Here is a 22,421-nt window from a genome sequence, read left to right as displayed (position 1 = left end):
TATACAACTACTAAACAATTGGGTGGCACTCGATTCAGTTAATTTGCCAGAGTTGTGTGTTTTTAGAAAACTAAATCATACAGTTCAGACCAAGTGCATTGTTCCCATCCCTCATTCCACATGTGAATCTGACACACTTGATTTCTCAGTCCAGGTCCCACTCACTTATCCCAGACTTTAACAAGAGCTTGCCAAACTGTCATATTAAAAGTGAATCCACAACTCACATGAATGACTACTTTTTATAGCTTCACTTTATATATTCCCTCTATCGCAAAAAATACATGTACATATATTTATACATATGCAGTACTTCTCAAAGCCTTGAGGTAGGGAAAAGAGATAGGATATTTGGGCATGGCTGGGAATGTCACTATTTCTTGAACGCTTGTTATGAGAATTATGCTCAGAATGAGCATTATTATGACATTGTGTTAAATTTTTACATGCAGTAGGTTCTACTTTTATCTTCATTTCACAACTGGAGAAACTGAGTGTTGTAGGCAGAATAATGACTCCCCAAAGATGTCCATGTCCTAATCCCTGGAACCACTGAATATGTTACCTTACATGGTAAAAGGGACTTCATATCTGTGATTGAGGACCTTGAGATGGGAAGATTACCCTGGATGATTGAGGTGGAACCAATATAACCACAGGGTTCTTATTAGGAAAAGAGAGAGGCAGGAGAGTCAGAGAAGGAGATGTGATGACAGAAGCAGAGGTTAGAGTGATGCAGGGCCACAAACCAAGGAATGTAGACAGTCTCCAGAAGCTAGAAAAGTCAAGGAAATGGATTCTCCTCTAGAGCCTACAGAAGGAACACAGCCCTGCTGACCCCTTGGTTTTAGCCCAATGAGACTAATCTTAGAATTCTGGCCCCCAGAACTGTAACTATAAATTTGCATTAGCTTAAGCCACTAAATTTGTGCTAATCTGTTACAGCAGCAATAGGGAACTAATACACTGAGATTTTGTAAGGTTAAGTAATTTTTCAAGACCTTCTAGCTTGTATGTGGCAGAATAAAACCCAGGTTCACCTGACTTCAGAACCAGACTCTTAATCAACAGGAGGAATTTGGAGAAGCATAGTGGGGATGAAACACAGGTCAGGTTCAAGGGTGAGAATCTAAACCTCAAGCAAAGGTGACGAACTTGAATGCCTACCACATGTTAGATAATGTAAGTGTGAAGTAGGCTGGGTTTAATTAAGGTACAGCCTAAATAAGGTAGACAATAGCAATTCACAATCTTCCTATACAGATGTTTTGTTTTGTTTTGTTTTGTTTTGTTTTGTTTTGTTTTGTTTTGTTTTGTTTTGGTGGCTGTCCAGTAGAGGGACCAAAACCCTTCACCTTTCTTCCCATATGCTGAAGAGCAACAGGAAAGGGTGCAGACTATGGTAAACTGGAGAGCAGCTGAAGAGGGGAGCACTCCCTGGTCAGCTCCAGCTAAATGTCGTCATGTAGGAAGGTGGGCCCAGAATTGCCAAGTCTGATTTCTCAAGAAAAGCCAGAAATCCTCATTTCTCTGTGATCCAGATTTTTAAAGACAGGAAACAAATTGAAAGTTTGTTAAAATATTGCATAGCAACCTCTGAGTGAAAAAGCTTCATATATCTGAACATGGACCAATACCAATATGTACATGTCCCTCTCTGTGATTGCTGGCTACGAGGATCTGGAGGGGACAGAGCACTCTTGAGAAATTTTAACCTGACATGCAGTATGGGTTTAAGATTAGTTTGTGTGTCTACATGGGCATACCTATAGGTACACAGAAAGGGTGTTTTTCTCTTTCTGTGCCTGACTTGTTTCACTTAATATCATTTTCTCTAAGTCCATCCATGTTGTTGCGAATGGTAGTATTTCATTCCTTTTTATAGCAGAGGAGTATTCCTTTGGGCAGATGTACCACCATTTCCTTATCCACTTCTCAAATGATGGACATTTGGGCTAGTTCCAGCTCTTGGCTATTGTACATGGAGCTGCAATAAACATTGGAGTACAGGTATACCTTCTGCATGATGATTTCCATTCCTCTGGGTATATTCCCAGCAGTGGGATAGCTGGGTCATATGGTAGATCTACCTGCAATTGTTTGAGGAACCTCCAAACCATTTTCCGTAAAGGCTGCACCATTTTGCAGCCCCACCAACAGTGGATGAGAGTTCCTTTTACTCCGCAACCTCGCCAGCACTTATCGTTCTCAATACCACACGTTCTCACTTATTTGTGGGAGCTAAAAATTAATAAATAAATAAACACACAAACAAATAAAGGGTGGGGGGAAGAAGACAGAATAACCACAAAAATTCCTTGAACTATTTAAGCGAAGTTCACAGATATGATGTGGTGGGAGGGAAGAAAGGGTGTGGAGAGGAACAGGTAAAGGTGCATGAAAATCAAGTACAGTGTGTTTTGAGAAGTAAAATTAAATTAAATTAAATTAATAAAAAAATAAAAAATAAAAATAAAATCTATCTGATTTTGTGGAGTAAATGTAGGAGATGCTAAAAGGGGGGGGGTTTCTCTATATACAGATATTTGTGTAACTGAAAGTTTTAAGATAATCCATTTTAAAGCTAGTATTTAAATAAACTATCAAATAGCATAGGTTATCAAATGGACATATCACAGCAAATATAGCTCAAGACCATTGAGCTTTCCCATTTTGCTTTGGGAATACTACATTTCTAAATTCTTGAGCATGCTGCTTTAAAAATCTCTTATCTGTATGGTCATATAAACATGAAAAGCACAATTTCTATTTTCCCCAAAATCACAGCCTAGATTTTAAAACCATAAATTGTTTCTAAGAACTTGTCAAAAAAGCAAAGGGATGTGGGCAAGGGTCAGCCTTGTTTTATCTTATTGTTTTTTTCTTTAAAAAAAAAAAAAAAAAAAGACCGCAAGAGAGAGGAAACAGCATTGGTTTTAGCTTCTTGCAGGCATTTTTTTGGAATTCCAACGTGTAACCGTTTGAAGTCACTTCAGTAAAACTGAATGCGCTGTCCGTCTTCCCAGAGCTCAGGGCCACATGTCTGCTCACTGAGCATGGCCCCGCTGCAGCGGCTCTTCCTAATACTTCACGGAGACGGGCACAAAATAAGCCTCCTCTCATCCTTCCCTCCTAAAGGACAGATTTACTCCCTTTCACTCACACCTATCCCCACCTGCCCAGTGATAGAATCTCACAGCAGTCACAGCAGCAGGTCTAAACCCAATACATCATTTCACTGCTAAAGTCTAGAAATAAACCTTGTTTAATATTCTTTTGTGTGGTATCTGAGGGAGGCAATTCATACACCCTATGCATACTTTTCAGTTATTCTAGTTATTTCTTTAAAAATGTTTAAAGTGCCTTATACAACATAAAAGTTCAGTTGGTATAAAAACAATTTACATTTGTATAGCTTTTTTTTTTTTTAATCTTTCGGGCAAAGAAAGACAACGACAATAAGAGGGACCCTTGACTGAAAGCCATTACATACATGCCAGGCTTGTTTTATGTATTATCCTATTTAGCTTCATAACATTGCAGTAAAGTAGTTATTATCCCCTCTTTACAGTTTACAGATGAGCAAACTGGAGCGCAGCTGGTAAGCAGGGGTACTAAGGCCCTCTCTGGATCCTAAGGGAAGTTTTTCCAGACACTTCACACTTCATCGATCGAATGTGCACTCAGATTCATTGTCTGCTATTTAGGAAAGCCTTGACCTTGACATCTACAAAATGGGACAATAGTAACATTTGAAACAAGTTGTTGGAAACCATTTAGCATCACAGAGTCCACAGAATGGAAACGATTATAATCTAATACCCTAACAGAATATATTGTTGCGATGCTGACCTTGATAAGGTCTGAACCCTTTCTATAGAATATGCTGGGGAAAATCTCAGGACCACACGCAACAGAGGACAGTTGTCAACGACATGAGCCACTTCAACACTCTGGCCCCATATCCCCACCCTTAAAGAGTACAGAAAGTACGAGTTACTCCACATGTTGCCAAGCAACTTGCCAAGTGACTTCAGGGGCAGGACAGTCCCAAGTAATACTCCTTCCTTGTCGTTTGCCCTTTCTGTCACACGCCTATCTATTCTCATCTCCTCCTTCTCATTCAGCTACAGTCATTGCAATTCCCACCAAGGAACCGGTTCAATTCTCTCTTTGGATTTTAAATTCCACTGGAACATCCTTTTAGGTGTTATCTATTATATCCTCCAGGATCAGCCCAACTCCAGAGACCCTTCAAGGTCAAACCATTTTGTCACCAGCTGAGGTTCAAATTTTTCATTCTGGTCAAGTCCAGTCCATGTAAGCAAAACAAATTTGTATTCCACCATAGTTCTGGCCTTCAGAATTAATCCGATCGATTTCATTTCAAGATATCTGTTCCTAGGGGCCACTTAAAGTAATTGATTTATAGGGAAAAAAACACAGGAAAGAATCAAGGAAAGGTAACAGAAGCATATGCTCTTATTTAAGGTCCAAACAAATGTCATCTCCTGCATAAGGCCTTCCCCACCAACTGGAAGTTCTTTCAAAATAGTTATTTATGAACATATCCTACCTTCACTATTAGATTGAGAGCTCCTTCAGCCCAGTAGGCAGTCCATATTTACCTTTTTAATCTCTATTGTGTGTAGCACAGCTCTAGATATGTCTATTCAATGAGTACCTGTTTGCTGAATCTATTTGTGTATATATCAACATGTGTGTACACATGAAACTAAGTTCGGCACTGAGAAAACATCTATATATATAAAGGAATTAGAAACTTTCTGAAAGCTTAAGTCAGTTATCTTTGATAACAAAAGTGCTAACGTCAGTTGCACACAATACTGAAAAACACATACTTAGGCATTTCTTGTGCACCATAAATTGTCTGTTAAGAGTCTGAAGCTATTATTCTCATAATATAAAATCATATATACAACTGAAGATATAATTTTTTCAAAATAAAAAGTTTCATATTCTAAGTGTGATTTTTAAAACAGCATTCTGTGCTAAGAGCTTTATTAGAAAATAAATCATTTACTCACCCACTAATGCTCACTGTCATCCAATAACAATAAAATTCTTTCTTACTTTTTATTGAAAATGTCTATTTTTTCCTACAGCCAATTTGTACCTTCTTACTTTTGTGTGTGTGTTGTCTCAATTTTTTTAGTAGGCAAATTTATATTTTAAACTATAACATCAGTACTATTATCTTAAGTTTTGAAAGAAACAGAGTGGCATTTAAAGCCTTTGTTGATGACCAATTTGGCGTTAAATTAGCTAGTGTTATTTCAACATTTCTCTAAAATACATCTTAAGATCACGTTAGAAATTTGCTGGGAATTTAGTATATAAATGAATTAATGAAAGGAAACTTTAGGTAGAAGAGTATTTGAAATGTATCTGAGAGGAAGGATTTCCAAATTCTATCCTATATTAAAAAGTGAATCCCTTTCTTTTTCCTGAAAAGAAAAAAGTTATCAACAGGCTAGAAGTTTGCATCTTTAAGTTTGGAGAAGAACTGAAACCATGAAGACTTCAAATTATTACAGACTTTAAAATTTTTTCACTTGTACAGTAACGCCCAGGAAGGGCTGCCTTTCTAAGTGCTGATAAAATCACCTCCAGACCTGTCCAAGATATTATACTCTACTTGACCACAGTAAAAGAAAGAATAAATCCTTTTGTTCAGTATTATTTTAACTCATGATTTAAAGCTACACTGCCAAACGTTTCAAAATTGTTCATACAGTCTTAAATAACATGACTAAACAGTGCTCCCTCATAAACTCGATGACATTTCGATTTTGATATTATATTCTACCCCCTTGATTCCCTTAAATTACCCTATGTCAATATCATAGGAACTGCAACAACGCAATCCATGCAAATACAGGTCTCCATTCTTTCCTTCTGCCTTTAAAAGCCCCCCTCTGCAGTTTGTGCTATAGCACCATGCTGCAGCATCCCTGCACTTGAACTTGGGCATAGGCTTTCCAGGACTGCAGGCAGAGAGAGCCCTTACCGCATTCCTTCTGAACCTCATCTTGCCTCTCGGGGGATTTGCTTCTGCCATCTCTCCTATACACAATTACACTCTTCTTTTCCAATTGTCAATGCAACATTGATGAAATATGAGCTGCTTCTTGGGTAGTATTTAAAAACGGCAGCCAAAAATCTCTATCAGACAAAGCTACCGTAGTTGCTTTCATTACCTCCGTGGCACCGCTGCAGAAAAACCACTATCCCTGATTAGTCAGCTGACAGATCCTTCCCTGCTGTTCATTGTAATTCAGAGTTAACACATTCCCCCAGTTACTTAGCCTGATTGAACCTCGTGGATTAGCTTGTGCTGAGCTGCTCAAGAAGATCAGGCATGTCCTAAGAGTAGAGAAAGGAAAAAACCCACTCTCTTCCTAGGAGCAGTCTTGATGGGACTGGCTTTCTCCTCTGCGCAGTTTGATTTTTAAGGTGGAATGCTCAGAATCTTTGTGAAGGTAGTACTAACTGATACCTTAAACTCTTGTCTGTGACTTACATTTCAGTTCTGTTTTGTCTTTTATTTTTATTAAATTCTAGTCAGGGTTTAAGCCTGGTGAAAGGTTACAGTTTGTGAAATTTTGTTCGGATAATAATCTAGAAAGAACAGAATATGCAAACTTTTTAAGATGGATGGGACTCTCTCCCAAATTCCCAAATGAACCTTTCCCCAAAATGTATGACTAAAACAAACCAATAAAAAAAACCTGCCTAACTGCCTCCTCTTATTAATTATGAAGTACAACCTAACTGCTTTAGTTTATTTTGGAGGTTTGTTGGTTGTGGTGGTGGTTTTTCGTGTGTTTTGTTTGTTTGTTGGGGGGGGGTTGTTTTGTTTTGTTTTGTTTTGTTTTGTTTTGTTTTTTGCAGCTGGCTGGGATGGGGCTTTTGTTTTTTTTGGAATCTGCAGACTAAGGTCTTCAAACTGAATTGTAGGATTATTTCACAGACACTCGTTTAAAATCTACACATTGGTAACTTTCACCAAAAATCCTTTCTGAATGCCAACTTTTGCTCTCAAAATTAACTTGTATTCTATATTTACCTTTATTTCAAACAGTGCCCAATAGCTATTAATGGTTGAGATATAACTAATGTGCTCTTGAGTATGAAGATAGAAACTATACCACAAGCAAAAATATTTAAAATGTTAAAAAGAAACAACACCTAAAACAACCTCTAGCCCGTTACATGTCATCAGCACCTGCACCCCCACTCTCTTGCCCAGTAACATCAATTTGGAAGCTATTAGAATAAAAGGACGTGGAGTTCCAAGCTCGTTACTGAGCATGGTTCATACTTCCCCACTGAGAGAGCAGCCCTAGGAAAACAAAAAGGGAGTGTCACTCCCCAAGAAACAAGTCATTACCCCTCTGTTGACCTCCAACTGACAGGTTCGAGACCTAATCTTACATTTCTCTTTTTTGAAAAATAAGACCTCTATTCCAAGCAACCTATTTGAATAATAATATAACCAAAAAACTGATGCCATGTGCCAGTCACACAATAAAAATTTAGTCAAGAAGGTACTGTGTTGGCCAAAAGAAAAAAACCTCAAAAATGTTTTATGGCAAGAAGTGCTATATTTAATATAAAAGAATCAATCATTGGTATAAAGTAAGGCTGCTCACCAAGCCCAAGGACCAATCATGAAAGGCCAGAGCAAGGGAAATAGCTTTTACGTCATTTAGCTCCATCGCTCTATAGTATATGGAGGGCAGACTTACTCTATCCAAAGGAGTTTTACCTTTTTCTAAAAAACATTGGATTTATTTGTTTATCCAAAAGTCATTTGGAAAATGATAGAAAGCAGTAGATGGAAAAGGCACCAAGTGGAATTCATGAAATTTCAATTCCTGCTCTGGCCCTGTTGGTTACTTAGCTATTTGACCTCGGATTCATCACATAACCTTTCCAAAGTGCACCTATCAATGTAATTTCATCATCTATAAGACAATTATAGCGATACCTGTCTGCAGTACTTAATCAAGAAATAAAGAGTATCAACATTACTTAAAAAAAGGGAATGCTTTTGAAAAAGCAAAAATATATTATACTAAGTTAAGGTTTTGCTATTTTAGTAACTCATGTGACTATAGTGTTTACTCTTCACTTCACTCCTTATGATTAAACACTTCTGTTAAACAAATAAACAAAATCAGTTTGCTGACTTGACCAAGATGAGGAGTAATTCATGTTGGGTATGAAACAATGATCTCACTTATTTCACCCTGTGAGTGCCAGTGTATTTTTTATGCTCATTGACAAGATAATATAGCAAAAAGAACATTGTCTCAGAAATCCAACAACGTAGATTTTTGTCTTGCCTTTGCAACTAAATCAACTTCCTCGGGGGGGATTGGCCTCCTGAGTCAGTCAGGAGACAAAGAATCTCAAAGAAAAAAATATATTGATTCCCAGCTACTCTGGTCTCATAGAAAAAGTTGGCCACATGGTAGCTCCACAGACAGCCCCCATCTTGCCAGCTCAGAAGGAGTCTGTGAGTTCCTCCTCTCCCTCCTCTTTTATGAAAGGGAAGTGTCTCAGACAACGTCACTATTTCCTGGTGAGCCTAATACTGTAGAAGATCATCTTGGCTGTGGGCTGGATTATATCTCATATAGTTTCCTTTCAGGGAAACTGTTTTCTCTCTCTGGATCTTGGGAAGCTGGGAACTAGATTCCCGTAGGGGATATATGTCACTTTGCAGGTGACTCATGCCCTATCTTATCCTAGGGAAAAGAAAAAAAAGTCTAGAAAGATGCATATCAAAATGTTAAAAAGTGCTTATTTCTGAGTGGCTAGATTACTGACTATTGTTTTAAACTTTCTTCTTTATACTTTTTCACATACGATGAGTATACAACACAGCTATTTCCGATTTTTAAAAAAATTCTCATAGAAACTTGCCTGGCTGTGAAAGACATATAGAACCATGAGTCTCTTTTCACCCATAACTTTAACCATTAACTACTAATTCTTCCCATTAGGTTTCATTTTGGGTGGAGTTGTTTACCTCAGTCTCCTATACAAACTCTTCTTCCTGCTCTTCCTACTGACCATCCCATCTATTTTTATTGTCTTCATCCATATTAAAATAATCTGTGCCACCCCAAAATAAAAAGTATGATGTTAAAGAAAAATAAAAAGTTACTATAGAATGCACAGGTACTCAAAATGGTGCAGCCTCTATAGAAAATGGTATGGAGGTTCCTCAAACAATTGCAGATAGATCTACCATATGACCCAGCTATCCCACTGCTGGGAATATACCCAGAGGAATGGAAATCATCAAGTCGAAGGTATACCTGTTCCCCAATGTTCATCGCAGCACTCTTTACAATAGCCAAGAGTTGGAACCAGCCCAAATGTCCATCATCGGATGAGTGGATACGGAAAATGTGGTACATCTACACAATGGAATACTACTCAGCTATAAAAACGAATGAAATACTGCCATTTGCAACAACATGGATGGACCTTGAGAGAATTATATTAAGTGAAACGAGTCAGGCACAGAAAGAGAAATACCACATGTTCTCACTTATTGGTGGGAGCTAAAAATAAATAAATAAATTCACACACACACACACACAAAAACCGGCGGGGGGGGGGGAAGAAGAAGACATAACAACTACAATTACTTGAAGTTGATACGACAAGCAAACAGAAAGGACATTGTTGGGAGGGAGGGAGGAGAGGGAGAAGGGAGGAGGAGAGGGAGGAGGGAGGAGGAGAGGGAGGAGGGAGGAGGAGAGGGAGGAGGGAGGGGGAGAGGGAGGAGGGAGGGAGGTTTCGGTAATGGGCCACAATAATCAACCACATTGTATATCGACAAAATAAAATTAAGAAAAAAATCAAAAAAAAAAAAAAAAGATAATGATCTTTGTGAAAGGAGTCATGAAGTGTACCCTCGGGGGGCAAAAAAAAAGAATTGTGCACAGGTACTTACTGAGATTTTTTGGAGAGAGATTTTAAGAGAAGACCATGTATCCAATCTTCGGTCCAGAATAATGGTGAACCGGGAGTCAGATCCATATTGCCTGCAAGATAAGAGGAAGTAATAAGATTTTCTTAGTAATAACCCAAATTTGCTATAAATGTCTTTATTTCTGATTATTTCACTTACATTTGATGTCTTGACTAAAGACAGATTTGGATTTGGAAAGCTATCACTAAATGCTACTTTTCGGCACTAACGTCAATATTTTAAATAGGAAAGGGGTAGTGTAATGAAGATAGGTCATTAAAATGGATTTGGAATATTGCGATCTTGGGTGCAGGAGAACTGAAAAGACAGCTGTCCTTCATGACATCAAATTTAACTTCCCATGGCAATCTATCATGAGCCCGTGATCCATTCATTAATTCGGAAAAAAAACCCACTGTTAAATATATTTTTCTGTCTCTAGTCTGCTCCTTGAGGGAATGCAGTTTAATGAATGATATAACTTTTATTTGTCCTAAAAAGACCACTTTCAAGCTTCAGCAGGTAGACTGTAAATTTAATTTTCCAGGATTTGATTTTTGTTCATGAGACTCATCAAATTTTACCATCCTTGATTTGTGCCCTTATTCTTCAGTGTTAGTAACTGGATAATGCTTCCTTTAAAAACTGTGTCTTCGACATAAATAAAATCTCTACGAAAGGTTTTGAAACTTTTCATTTTAAAGCATTATAGCTCCAAATAATTTCTAATGTCGGTACATTCTTCCTAGTATCTCCCAATACCACCATTGAGTCTATTTAAGATTCAGTTTTCTTGAGTTATCCTCAGAAGAAATGACAATGGCTGTCCTCATTCTTGGCTGGTAAGATTTCCTTTTAAGCAAAATAAAGTCTTTATGTATGATTATCATTCTCAACCTATGTTCTTCTTCATGGGGACAAATACTTCTAGACTCCCAATTTTGTTTTCACAGATCCTCAGTATAATTTTTATAGGAATTTAGGTAGCTGTCAGCTTCCCCTTCTAAGTTATATTATCCACTCTGAATGTAAGTCTGCTGATTATTCACAATAATAATAGTAATAATAATAATAATAGCTATACTATCGAGCCATTTTCCTGCTATGACATTCAAATGGGTACCTGATATAAAACAAATTGGGAAAAATGTAATGAAATGGTATACCTTGCAATAGATGTCAGGTAAGTGAGTACTTTTGCTAGTACATTCTCTGGTATGCATCTGAAATTACAGTTTTCTGGAAAGGTAATAATCCAAGCATTATCCTTTCCCCGCCCACCTAAAATAGTAGAACAAAATCAAATGAGTTAACAGTTTATGTGACAACAATGCAAGGAAGAGGATTTTAGATTTGAGGACAGTTGTTAGAAGACCATTTTAGGCCAATGAAACTTTTAAGGATGATGATCTCCACATAAACCAAAATGGCACTGAGCTCCTGATACCTTAAGTTTAAAAAGTGGCAAAATGATTTCTAAATGACAAAAGAAAAAAAAAAAGAAAGAAAGTAAAATGAATGAATATAGACAGAGAAAAACTTCATGAAAGGCATATAATAAATGTGGTTGAAAAAATAGCTGATTCCCCAAGTTGGACAACCAAGAGGTTTGGGAAATAACTATTTCTATACCAATGTTATGAGCCTACATTCAAAATGAGTGATTGACAGCTTGACAACAAGTAGAAAACTTGATATAATCAACTTCTTAGAGTAATGGTGCCATGAAAGGAGGCAGGGTACAAGTACAGGAAAAAAGTGATGGCCTAATGTATTTGTGGAAGAAACAACAAACGCAATCATAGCAACAATGGCATAGGAATTTTATTAATGCAAAAAAAAGAAGCCACAAATTCTCTGTGGGTTAAAATTCAATGTGCGGCCCCACTGGGGGTGTGAGGTCTACGTGGGGGCACGGGGTTGAGGCAGGCCCGTCCCATACCCTCACTGTTATGAACTTGGAACAGCTATGTCGAACAGGACCTTGATCAGGTGGGCATCCCTAACCCCAGGGAAGCATGGGTCCAGGGGCTCTTAGGCGAGACTGCCCTGAGCCTATTTCCACAAGGGTCACTGTCATTGGGGTTCTTGGTGGGGACTGATTGGACCAGCCCTCAGCTTTCATTCTGAGGTAAACTCTCATCTTTCCACCTGTCTCTCCATTCAGCTCAGTAGCCCTCTATGCAGCTTGGAGTATAAGAAACATTGAGAAAGAAAGCCACATAAGGGCAGAGATGAGCCTTATACCTGTTTAAGGTCCCAATCTGCTGCCGGCCTAACACCTGCTCACAGAGTAGGTACTCAATAATTACTAAGTGATAAATGAAATTTGAATAATTATTTTAGGAGGAAAGTTGCAGGGTGTCCTTTGATTTAGCTTGCTAATAGAAATTTTTGAAAGGTTTAGTTGTAATTCTTATTTGGCTGAATATAAGTGAATAAAGATATAAAAATACAAAGATATTTTTAAAAATTCAATGTGCAGTAAAAATATGACAATGGCAAATGAAATAGAATGGAATGATAAAAATAATACAAAACAAGGCAGAAATGGAGGGGGAAAAATAAATGAGACAAATAAAAAATGAATAGAAAGTACTAGATTTAAACCCAACCATATAAATAATCACATCAAATATAAATGATCTAGACATTGCAATTAAAAGTCAAAGATCATAAAAATGGATAAAAAAATACACAACTATACACTACCTACAAGAAACACACTTTAAATACAAATATACAAATGTATTAAAAGCAAAAGCATGAAAATGGATATACCATATCCACATTAATACTAGTCAAAATGAAGCTGTCTAATATTAAATAAAATATATTTCAGAGCCAAGAACATCATTAGATATTGAGAAGGTCATTTGATAATGATAAAGTGGTCAATTCAGCAAGGGGACATAATCCTAAATGCTTACACACCTAATAACAGAGCTTCAAAAGACATGAAGAAAAAGCAGATATGGCTGCAAGGAGAAAGAGATAAATTCACAATTTTAGCCAGAAATTTCATCACTCATCTCTCAATAATTGATAGAACAAGTAGACAAAAAATTTTCAAGGATATTATACACCTAAACAACACCCTCAACCAACATGACCTAATTGACATTATAGATTCTTTAGTGCATGTGGGAAAAGATGAAATAATGATTTGCTGTAAGCCTTACAAGTGAAACTTGAGAGACAGTCTTAATTGCCAAATTGTCTTTTGAATCAAGCTAGTCCAAATTATGAAATCAAATGATGATTAATCTTCACTACATGATATCCTTGAATTAAAGAGCAGGGTGAAGATAACCACTGAGAATGAAGACATCCACCCAAATGGGTGATGAAATGTAAATAGATTAAACTTCCCATTCAAAAGAGACAGACTCACTGATTGGAATAAAAGGCTAGAACCAAATACATGCTGTCTTCAAGAGACTCACCTCACCTGCAAAGATACACACAGACTAAAAGTGAAAGGATAGAAAAAGATGTATCACACAAATGTAAAACAAAAATGAGCAGGAGTAACTATTCTTATATTGGATAAAATAGACTTTGAACCAAAAACCATAAAAAGAAACAAAGAAGGCCACTATAATAGATGCAAAAATTTCAACAAAATATTAGCAAGCAGAATACAGCAACACATCAAAAAAATTATGCACCATGATCAAGTGGGATTCATCTCAGGGACACAGGGATGTTTCAACATACACAAGTCAATAAATGTGATACCCCATATCAACAAAATCCAGGACAAAAACCATATGATTATCTCAATACATGCAGAAAAAGCATTCAACATCCCTTCATGATAAAGACTCTCAGCAAATTAAGGTACAGAAGGAAAGAATCTGAGCACAATAAAAGCCATCTATGACAAACCAATCACCAATATTATCCAGAATAGGGAAAAACTGAAAGCTTTTCCCTTAAGAACAGGAACAAGATAAGGATGCCTACTCTCACCACTCCCATTTAATATTGTATCGGAAGTACTAGCCAGAGCAATCAGGCAAGAGAAAGACATAAAGGGCATCCAGATTAGAATACACAAGGTCAAACTCTGTTTGCAGATGACATGACCCTATATATAGAAAAACCTAAAGACTCTACAAAAAAACTCTTACGGCTGATAAACAATTTCAGTAATGTCGCAGGATACAAAATCAACATACAAAACTCAGTAATGTTTTTATACTCCAATAATGAACTAGAAGAAAAAGAATTCAAGAAAGCAAGGACATTTACAATAATCACCAAAAAAATAAAATATTTACGAATTAATTTAACCAAGGAGGCAAAAGACCTCTACAATGAGAACTGTAAAGCACTAATGAAGGAAATTAAAGAGGACACAAAAAGGTGGAAAGACATTCTATGCTCTTGGATTAGAAGAATTAACATTGTGAAAATGTCCATACTACCCAAAGAGACCTACAGATTCAATACAATCCCCATCAAAATACCAATAACATTCTTCACAGAAATAGAAAAAACAATCCTAACATTCATATGGAACAACAAAAGACCCCAAATAGCCAAAACAATCCTGAGCAAAAAAATAAAGCTGGAGGCATAACACTACCTGACTTCAAATTATATTATAAAACTACAGTGATGAAAACAGCATGGTACTGGCATAAAAACAGACACTTGGACCAATGGAACAGAACAGAGAACCCAGAAATCAACCCACAGACTTACAACCAACTGATCTTTGAGCAAGGCAAGAAGAACATACATTGGGGAAAAGACCACCTCTTCAGTAAATGGTGCTTGGAAAATTGGACATTCATATGCAGAAGAATGAAACTGCACCTCTCAACATTACCAAAATCAACTCAAAATGGATTAAAGACTTAAGTATAATAACCAAAATCATAAAACTAGTAAAAGAAAACAGGGGAAACACTTCAGATAGTAGGACTGGGCAAAGACTTTATGAATAAAACCCCAAAAGTATGAGTAACAAAAGAAAAATTAAACAAATGGGATTATATCCAACCAAAAAGCTTCTGCACAGCAAAGGAAACAATCAACAGAGCAGAAAGACAACCTACAGAATGGGAGAAAATGTTTGCAAACTACACATCCAACAAGGGATTAATATCCAGAACACAGAAAGAACTCAAACAACTTGACACTAAAAAAAACAAGTAACCTGCTTTAAAAATGGGCAGAGGAGATGAATAGTCATTTTTCAAAGGAAGACATACAAATGGCTAACAGACGCATGAAAAAATGCTCAACATCACTAATCATCAGGGAAATGCAAATCAAAACCACACTGAGATATCATCTCACCCCACTTAGACTGGCCGATATTAAAAAGACCAAAAACAACAAATGCTGGCAAGGATGTAGGGAAAGGGAAACTCTTCTACACTGCTTGTGGGACTGTAAATTAGCACAGCCATTATGGAAAATAGTATGAAGGTTTCTCAAACAACGACAGATAGAACTACCATATGATCCAGCAATCCCACTGCTGGGTGTATATCCAAAGGGATGTAAATCATCATGTCAAAGGGATACCTGTGCTCCCATGTTTACAGCAGCTCTATTTACAATAGCCAAAATATGGAGCCAACCTAAATGGCCATCGACGGACAACTGGATAAGGAAAATGTGGTATATACACAATGGAATACTACTCAGCCATAAAAAAGAATGAAATTCTGCCCTTCACTGCCAATGGATGAGCTTGGAGAACATTATGGTAAGTGAAATAAGCCAGGCACAGAAAGAGAAATACAGCACGCCCTCACTCATAAGTGGTGGTATGAAAGAAGGAAAGAAGGAAGGTAAGGAAGGAAAGGGAGGGAGGGAGGGAGGGAGGAAGGAAGGAAGGAAGGAAGGAAGGAAGGAAGGAAGGAAGGAAGGAAGGAAGGAAGGAAGGAAGGAAGGAAGGAAGGAAGGAAAGAAGGAAAGTAAGTCCACAAAAATACATTGAACTTTCAGAAGGAGAGAACAAATCTGTGGTTACTAGAGATGGGAAAGGGGAAGGTATATTATTCTGTTTTGTGTTGCTGTAACAGAATACCTGAGACTGGGTAATTTATAAAGAAAAAGGAAATTTATCGTTTACAGTTTCTGAGGCTGGGAAGTCCAAAGTCCATCTGGTGGTGGTGACAGTGACCCAGGGGTCTCACATTTGCAAGATGGTGGAAGCAGAGAGAGCAGAGAGAGAGACACACTCTCCTCTTCTTTTAAAGCCCTCAGAACCACACCCCTGACCACCATTTTTAATCCATTCACTACTGCACGATCCTAGAATCCAATCACCTCTTCAAGGCTCCACCTTTCAATCACCGTAATAGGATTTCCCACCCTCTTAACAGTCACAGTGGGGGCCAAGTTTCTAATACATAAAACTTGGGGGACACAATTCGAGATTCAATAGTTTTAGGCGGACATAATTCAATCCACTATAGAAGTGGATGAGGATTAGGGAGAAATTGGGTAAGGGACACACAGAATAATTACAATTTGTAATAATGAATATGCTAATAATAATGATTTGATCATTATATATTGCACACAAATAATGATAGTCAACACTGTACCCCAAAAATATGTATAATGAATTATGCTGCAATTAAAAAAATAGAAAAAAAAGTGAACCTAGCATACGTCTAAATTTACTAAGACAATATGTCACACACTTATGCTGTTTACAAAATAATACACAAAACCACATTATGCCACCACTAATTCACAATTACAACTAATTATAATCACTAAAAAGAGGGCAGATTGAAGTGTCCAATTAGGATCACCTATAAAGTAAATGTTTGCTTAGTAAACTGAGCATGTAGTGTCATTTTAGGAGAAATAATTAAACTACTTCAAAGGAATAAGATAGGTTTCGTACTCTCAACACCTAAAAAGCACTCATTTTCATAAAAGCAATGCATATACTTAATCCAATAAGATTAAATTTGTCTTTATTTGTTTAATATGATAAATATGTTTAATAGTGTAGTTCAAATTATTCTAATATCTGAAAGTAACTTCCTTGTTATAAGCAAAACTTCCCCTAGAATCTGACCAGAAACAAAAGAAGAGGGGTGGCTCACCATAGCTATGTCTCTAAAAAATATACAATACTATTTAGTAGCATTATTCATATAGCCAAAAGGTGGAAGTAACCCAAGTGTCCAGATGGATGAATTGATAAACAAACTGTGGTATATACATACAGTGGAATATTATTCAGCCTTAAAAAGAAAGGAAGCTCTGAACCATGCTACCACATGGATGAACCTTGAGGACATTATGCCAAGTGAAATAAGCCAGTCCCAAAAAGATGAATATTGTATGATTCCACTTAAATCAGCTACCTAGAATAGTCAAATTCATAGAGACAGAAAGTAAAATAGTGGCTGCCAGGGGCTGGGACGAGGAAGGAACGGAATGGGGAGGTACTGTTTAGTGGGTACAGAGTTTCAGTTTTGCAAGATGAAGCCCTCTGGAGATGAACGGCGTGATGGTTACACAAAAATATTTATAAACTTAATGCCACTAAACTGTACTCTTGAAAATATTCACCATTTTTAAGATGGTAAATTTTCTGTTATGTGTATTTTACCACAGTTTTAAAAAATTATATACAAATGCATATACATATTTGAGGAAATTAAACTTTCTTCCTCACATGTAAATGAAATCCTAAAAAGAAAAAGACATTTAGTACATGCTGCTTAATCAGAGCAACTTGCCAGCATTTCCAATAAACATTTGAGTAATCAGAGCTATGGTGGAGGAGAAAGTCTCAAAGAAGCTGCCTCAGCTGCCACCCTCTCACCCAGCCTACACCCACCTACGACACATATTCTACTTTCACCCATCATGGGTTTCTGAAGACTTGTCTGATGGTCACATGGGCAAACATGGTGAGGTCGATTTTAATCACATGTCTAAACATGTTTTAAAACTCTAATTATTTTCTCTAAATGCCCATTTGTTTATCAACTAGGTACACAACATACAAGTGTTGATTAAAATAGTGCTTCTCAAACTAATATATACAGAGCTATTTATATAATAAGTACCAAACAAACTTTGCTAATTGATTCATACATTTATCTGGACTAGGAAGTTTGCTTACCAGACAAAAAGGCGATGTCTTGCATTAAGAAACGACTGATGTCCTTTACACTGAGAAGCAGCTCATTTCCTGTGACACACAAGAAGAGGAGAAACAAAATACACGTTAAAGTATGGCTAGAAACATACACGATGTCTCGTTGTGCCAAAAAGAACTCTGGGGATCCCGCAGATATGTGTGCAAAGAAGCAATGCCGATCTGTTCCTCTTTCCTCCTCTCAGCTACATGGCAAAAATATCATGCTCTTGGAAACATCACTGGGTAAGTAGGACCAATGACCTACTTCTCCGAATCTATGTCCTCAAAGTAAACTACTCCCACTCACCAGAAAACCAAGGGTAAAACTGCCAACTCAGGATATCCGGATGTATTTGAAGGGTGGACAGTCATGTGGAGACATTGTAGCAGATTGTCTTCTACTTCTGATAATGCCTTTCATTCTACAAAGCTTTATTAGCAATTACAGGGTGCTTTTCGGATCTCTTAATCTTATTGGATCCTTAAAACAACGCTGAGGAAGGTATTATTATCTTACAAGTCAGGAAAAGAGTCTGAGAGAGAGTACAGTGCACGGGGTTAACCATGTGGGCTTCGGAGTCAGACAGACCTTGACTCCAATCCCAGCTTGTTGCATTTACTGGCTGTACAAACATGGGTAAGTTACTTAGCCTCTCTGAGCCTCAGTTTCCTCATCTACAACCTGGGCATAATAATATCTACCTTAGAAGGTGCTGTGCCACCTAAATGTGAAATACCTAGCGTCATAGTAGGTGTTCAATAAACAGTAGCATATTAACTCATATTTTATCATCACAAATGAAACAACATTCATGCATTGTTCAATATATTTTAGTTATCCCAGAGCTTAAGTGCTAACTTGTAATGTTCAGTTCTAGTGAACTCTACGGGGGCCCAAAATCAAAGTCCACTACCTGCCTCTGGTCCTTGAACAAGGGTAACTTTTTAAAAAGAAAATGGGCCATCAATCTAGGTTATTCTGGATTATTGGTTTTAATGCCTGTAGTTCCACATCTCTTACTGGAGCCATATTTTCTACCTGTTTTCTGATACAAAGTGTCTTCAAGGTCCTGATCTCTGGTGGGGTCAAGCCAATGACACATTACCCTTCTTAGTGCTCCTCAAATCATACCATAAACCACAGATATGGTTTATCAAGGCCAATCTTTCTAAAGGGAATTTTAAAACAAGCTCTCGAGAGGTCCACGCTAGACAGTGGAACAGGATTTCTGTTACAGAATGACCCTCCCCCCAGATGTGACACAGAAATCGAGTAATTGACGCATTTATTTCCATAAAATACATGCCATTATTAATGTGCAATTTGTCAGGACATAAAAATCAATTCTTAAAAATGTCTACATATATATATATATATAGAGAGAGAGAGAGAGAGACTCCTAGTAGGTATTTCCCAGGCCAAGGCACGCACGTTTACATTTGCAATTATTCTTTTAATGCTACACGTTTCTTTAGATAAAAAAAATGTGTCTATAACAGCCACAAACATGTCACACACTGACATTTTTAGGTATGGAGACATGGAGGAAGAGTTAATGAAAAAAGGACTAGAATTCCCTTTGCCCTCAGGAGCTTGCAAAAACAGCCAAAATGTGTTATTCATTGTGTTCTTAAAATGTTCTACATTTTAAATGAGAGCATTAGATGTAAATAAGAGACCCAAATTTCTCCCCTGCTTTGATCCGTAGGAATAACTATCAAGATCCATTGATGAATGTTATGGCAGATGGCAGATCGGGAAGTACTAATATGTGCAACTTGATCCTTCCCATACCATTCGGACTCTTGCATAGCTATAGAAACTACGTCCGTTTACTCTACAATTGAAACACTCATGTAATAAAAGAAGTCTCAGGGCATAAAATAAAAGGCCGTGGGCTAGGAGTGAGAGGACCAGGGCCTAGTGTTAGCTCGGCCCCTGAGCTGCTCTGTAATGTTTATTTTCTTTTTTGGGGGGAGGGGGGGTGCAGAGTTATATTTCAATACATGCATACAATGTGTGATGATCAAATCAACATTTTAGAAGTGCTTTCTAAGATCCCTTACATGCTTTGAGACCCACCAACATGTGAAATCCAGAGATATAAGAAAAACACGCTAATAAAAATTTTCTGTTCTAAAATGCCTCCCACGATTGTGCCAAAAAATAACATTTCCACACTAAAGAAAAAGGATGAAATAATAATTAAAAGAGAAGATGTTACTACTTTAAGAAATGATCAAGTTCTGGGTGGAAACAGACCAAAGGAAGAGATGATAATACAGAAAGGCAAAAGAGGCAGAGTTATCACTGAGCAGAGCAAAGTCTAAGGCGAGATTGTTGCTGAAAACAAAGAGAAACAAAGAATACTGACTTCGGGGAATGCTGTGAAACTAAGTTACACCCAGCTTTGTGTCTGATCTCCTTGAATTTCTACACAGATTTCTCCAGAGCATGAGAAATAAAAAGTTTGGATCACCAAGGCTGGAACAAGTCCACATTACAGCCTGTTCCTTGCTGACCAGATTCACATTTGATGGGAAGCTCGTCAAGCTGCCCCACATGGAAAGTTCAATCACTCACAAATAAAAGGCTTGCATTCTCCTTACTGTGGACTAGTCACTAAGCCCAAAAAAGAGCTGGTTGAGAAGCCAAATAAAGGGCTATAACTCAATAGGTGATCTGACAAACAGTCTTAATAACTGCCCGATGGAGCAGATCTTCATTTAAGAGCTCCGCTGAAAAACCATGTGTTCGTACAATCAAACACAATCAGGCACAAACTGAAAACAAAAGACAAGAAAAATGCTTGCCAATTCATTCATTCCATACATATGATCAGGAGGCAAAAGAGTCAAGCTCTTATTGTCTTGACCATAAATTGCAAACTCATCACTAATATTTCTTCAACAATATAAAAGGTAGTTGTGCAAATGAGGTTACAAGCTCAGAATTCAAAGATAATTTTTTAAAGTCTTAAAAGGGGCGGAAATAATATATTTAGGATGGTTCACAGAGAGAAGGAAGGTAAACCCTTCTAATCAGTTGCTCCATTTTGGTTCTGTCACTCGCAGAAATGCAGAACATATGTCACCATGGTACAGGGTTCACTTCAAAGTTTTTAAAGATTTATTTTGCATTCATTCACTTTTTTTAACAAATATTTGAGTACCTACTATACACCAGATACTGTTCTAAGCTGTTCTTGAATGGATGTTCTGGAGAAAAATAAAGGTACACAATCAAATAAGTTTGTGAAATATTAGGGGATAATAAACATGCTGCGATATTTCCCAGAGAATACACATGTGCCCATTGAGACTCCTTGGGTATGCAGTGTTTCCCAAACTTTTGTGATCAGGTACTCCCTTCGGTTGGTAGGTTGGCTCACTGGTTTTTCCCCTCAGAGAGGGACAGAAGGCAAACAGAAAGCGAGAGAAAGCTATAAGGATTACACGTGAAGAAGCATTTTGTTCTAAAAGTCAAAACTATCTGTAGATGAAATAACTCCCATGGAAGGGAGAGAAGCCCCTTCCTATCACTAGTCATGTTCAAACAAAGGCCACACAGCTCTGTGGTGAGGACGCTAGAGGGGACAATCAAGCATATAGCTGGGTCGAAGTAAGTGACCGTTTACATTCTGTTTTTCTGAGAGTCTATGCCTCCAAGATTTGAGCGTAAATTACCATTCCAGGGGGTTAAATTCTACTGAGTTTATTAGTGACTCCTATGGGGAAAACGATCGCTTAAAAAAATCAAGTAAATTGGTATCTATATGCATTCCCATTTTATAGAAAACATTTTTACTTCAGATCATGGAGTATAACAGCGATCATTCCAACCCTTGAGCTTTACTCACAGTAACAGTCTCTTGTGTCCTTTTATCCTCTCTCAGGTTTCTGTTCATGTACAATAGAAGAATACAAGTTCTGAACATGCTGCACACACACCACTTTGTCCACACACTACAGAGCCACGACAAATAAACTGCTTAAAAGAGAAAATGCCTCTATTCTCACGTTTCCCTAAAAATAAAATGAGAGGCAAAAATAGAGCACAAACAAAAATAGAAAGGAAACATCAACCAGAAAGATAAAGTCTCTTCCATGGCAATCAACTGACTGCCACCACAATATGAAAACAGGGGGAAAGTGCAGTAAATGATTAAATCTGCTGAGCACCTAGTATTTGCCAGGCACTGCACAGGGCACTTTATATGTAGTTTCTCTGGTCTTAACAACAGTCCCCCAAGGTGGATATAAAACCCT

At 37.4% G+C, this 22,421-nt stretch overlaps 1 protein-coding gene across 1 annotated transcript in view; it reads right to left on the bottom strand.

Moving 5' to 3' along the window:
- MCF2 (MCF.2 cell line derived transforming sequence) overlaps positions 1–22,421 on the bottom strand; it is a 95,280-nt gene that overhangs the window by 49,941 nt on the left and 22,918 nt on the right. Inside the window, exons 2-4 of the mRNA XM_063083487.1 lie at positions 18,135–18,203; positions 11,182–11,296; positions 9,998–10,088 (exon numbers count right to left, since the gene is read on the bottom strand). Coding sequence (XP_062939557.1) covers positions 9,998–10,088; positions 11,182–11,296; positions 18,135–18,203 — 275 coding nt within the window. The remainder of the gene's footprint in view (positions 1–9,997; positions 10,089–11,181; positions 11,297–18,134; positions 18,204–22,421) is intronic.

This window comes from Cynocephalus volans, chromosome X (genome assembly GCF_027409185.1).
Source record: "Cynocephalus volans isolate mCynVol1 chromosome X, mCynVol1.pri, whole genome shotgun sequence".
Lineage (NCBI taxonomy): Eukaryota > Metazoa > Chordata > Mammalia > Dermoptera > Cynocephalidae > Cynocephalus > Cynocephalus volans.
Note: the sequence above shows the minus strand (reverse complement) of the source record. Positions and strands in the feature narration are given on the sequence as shown.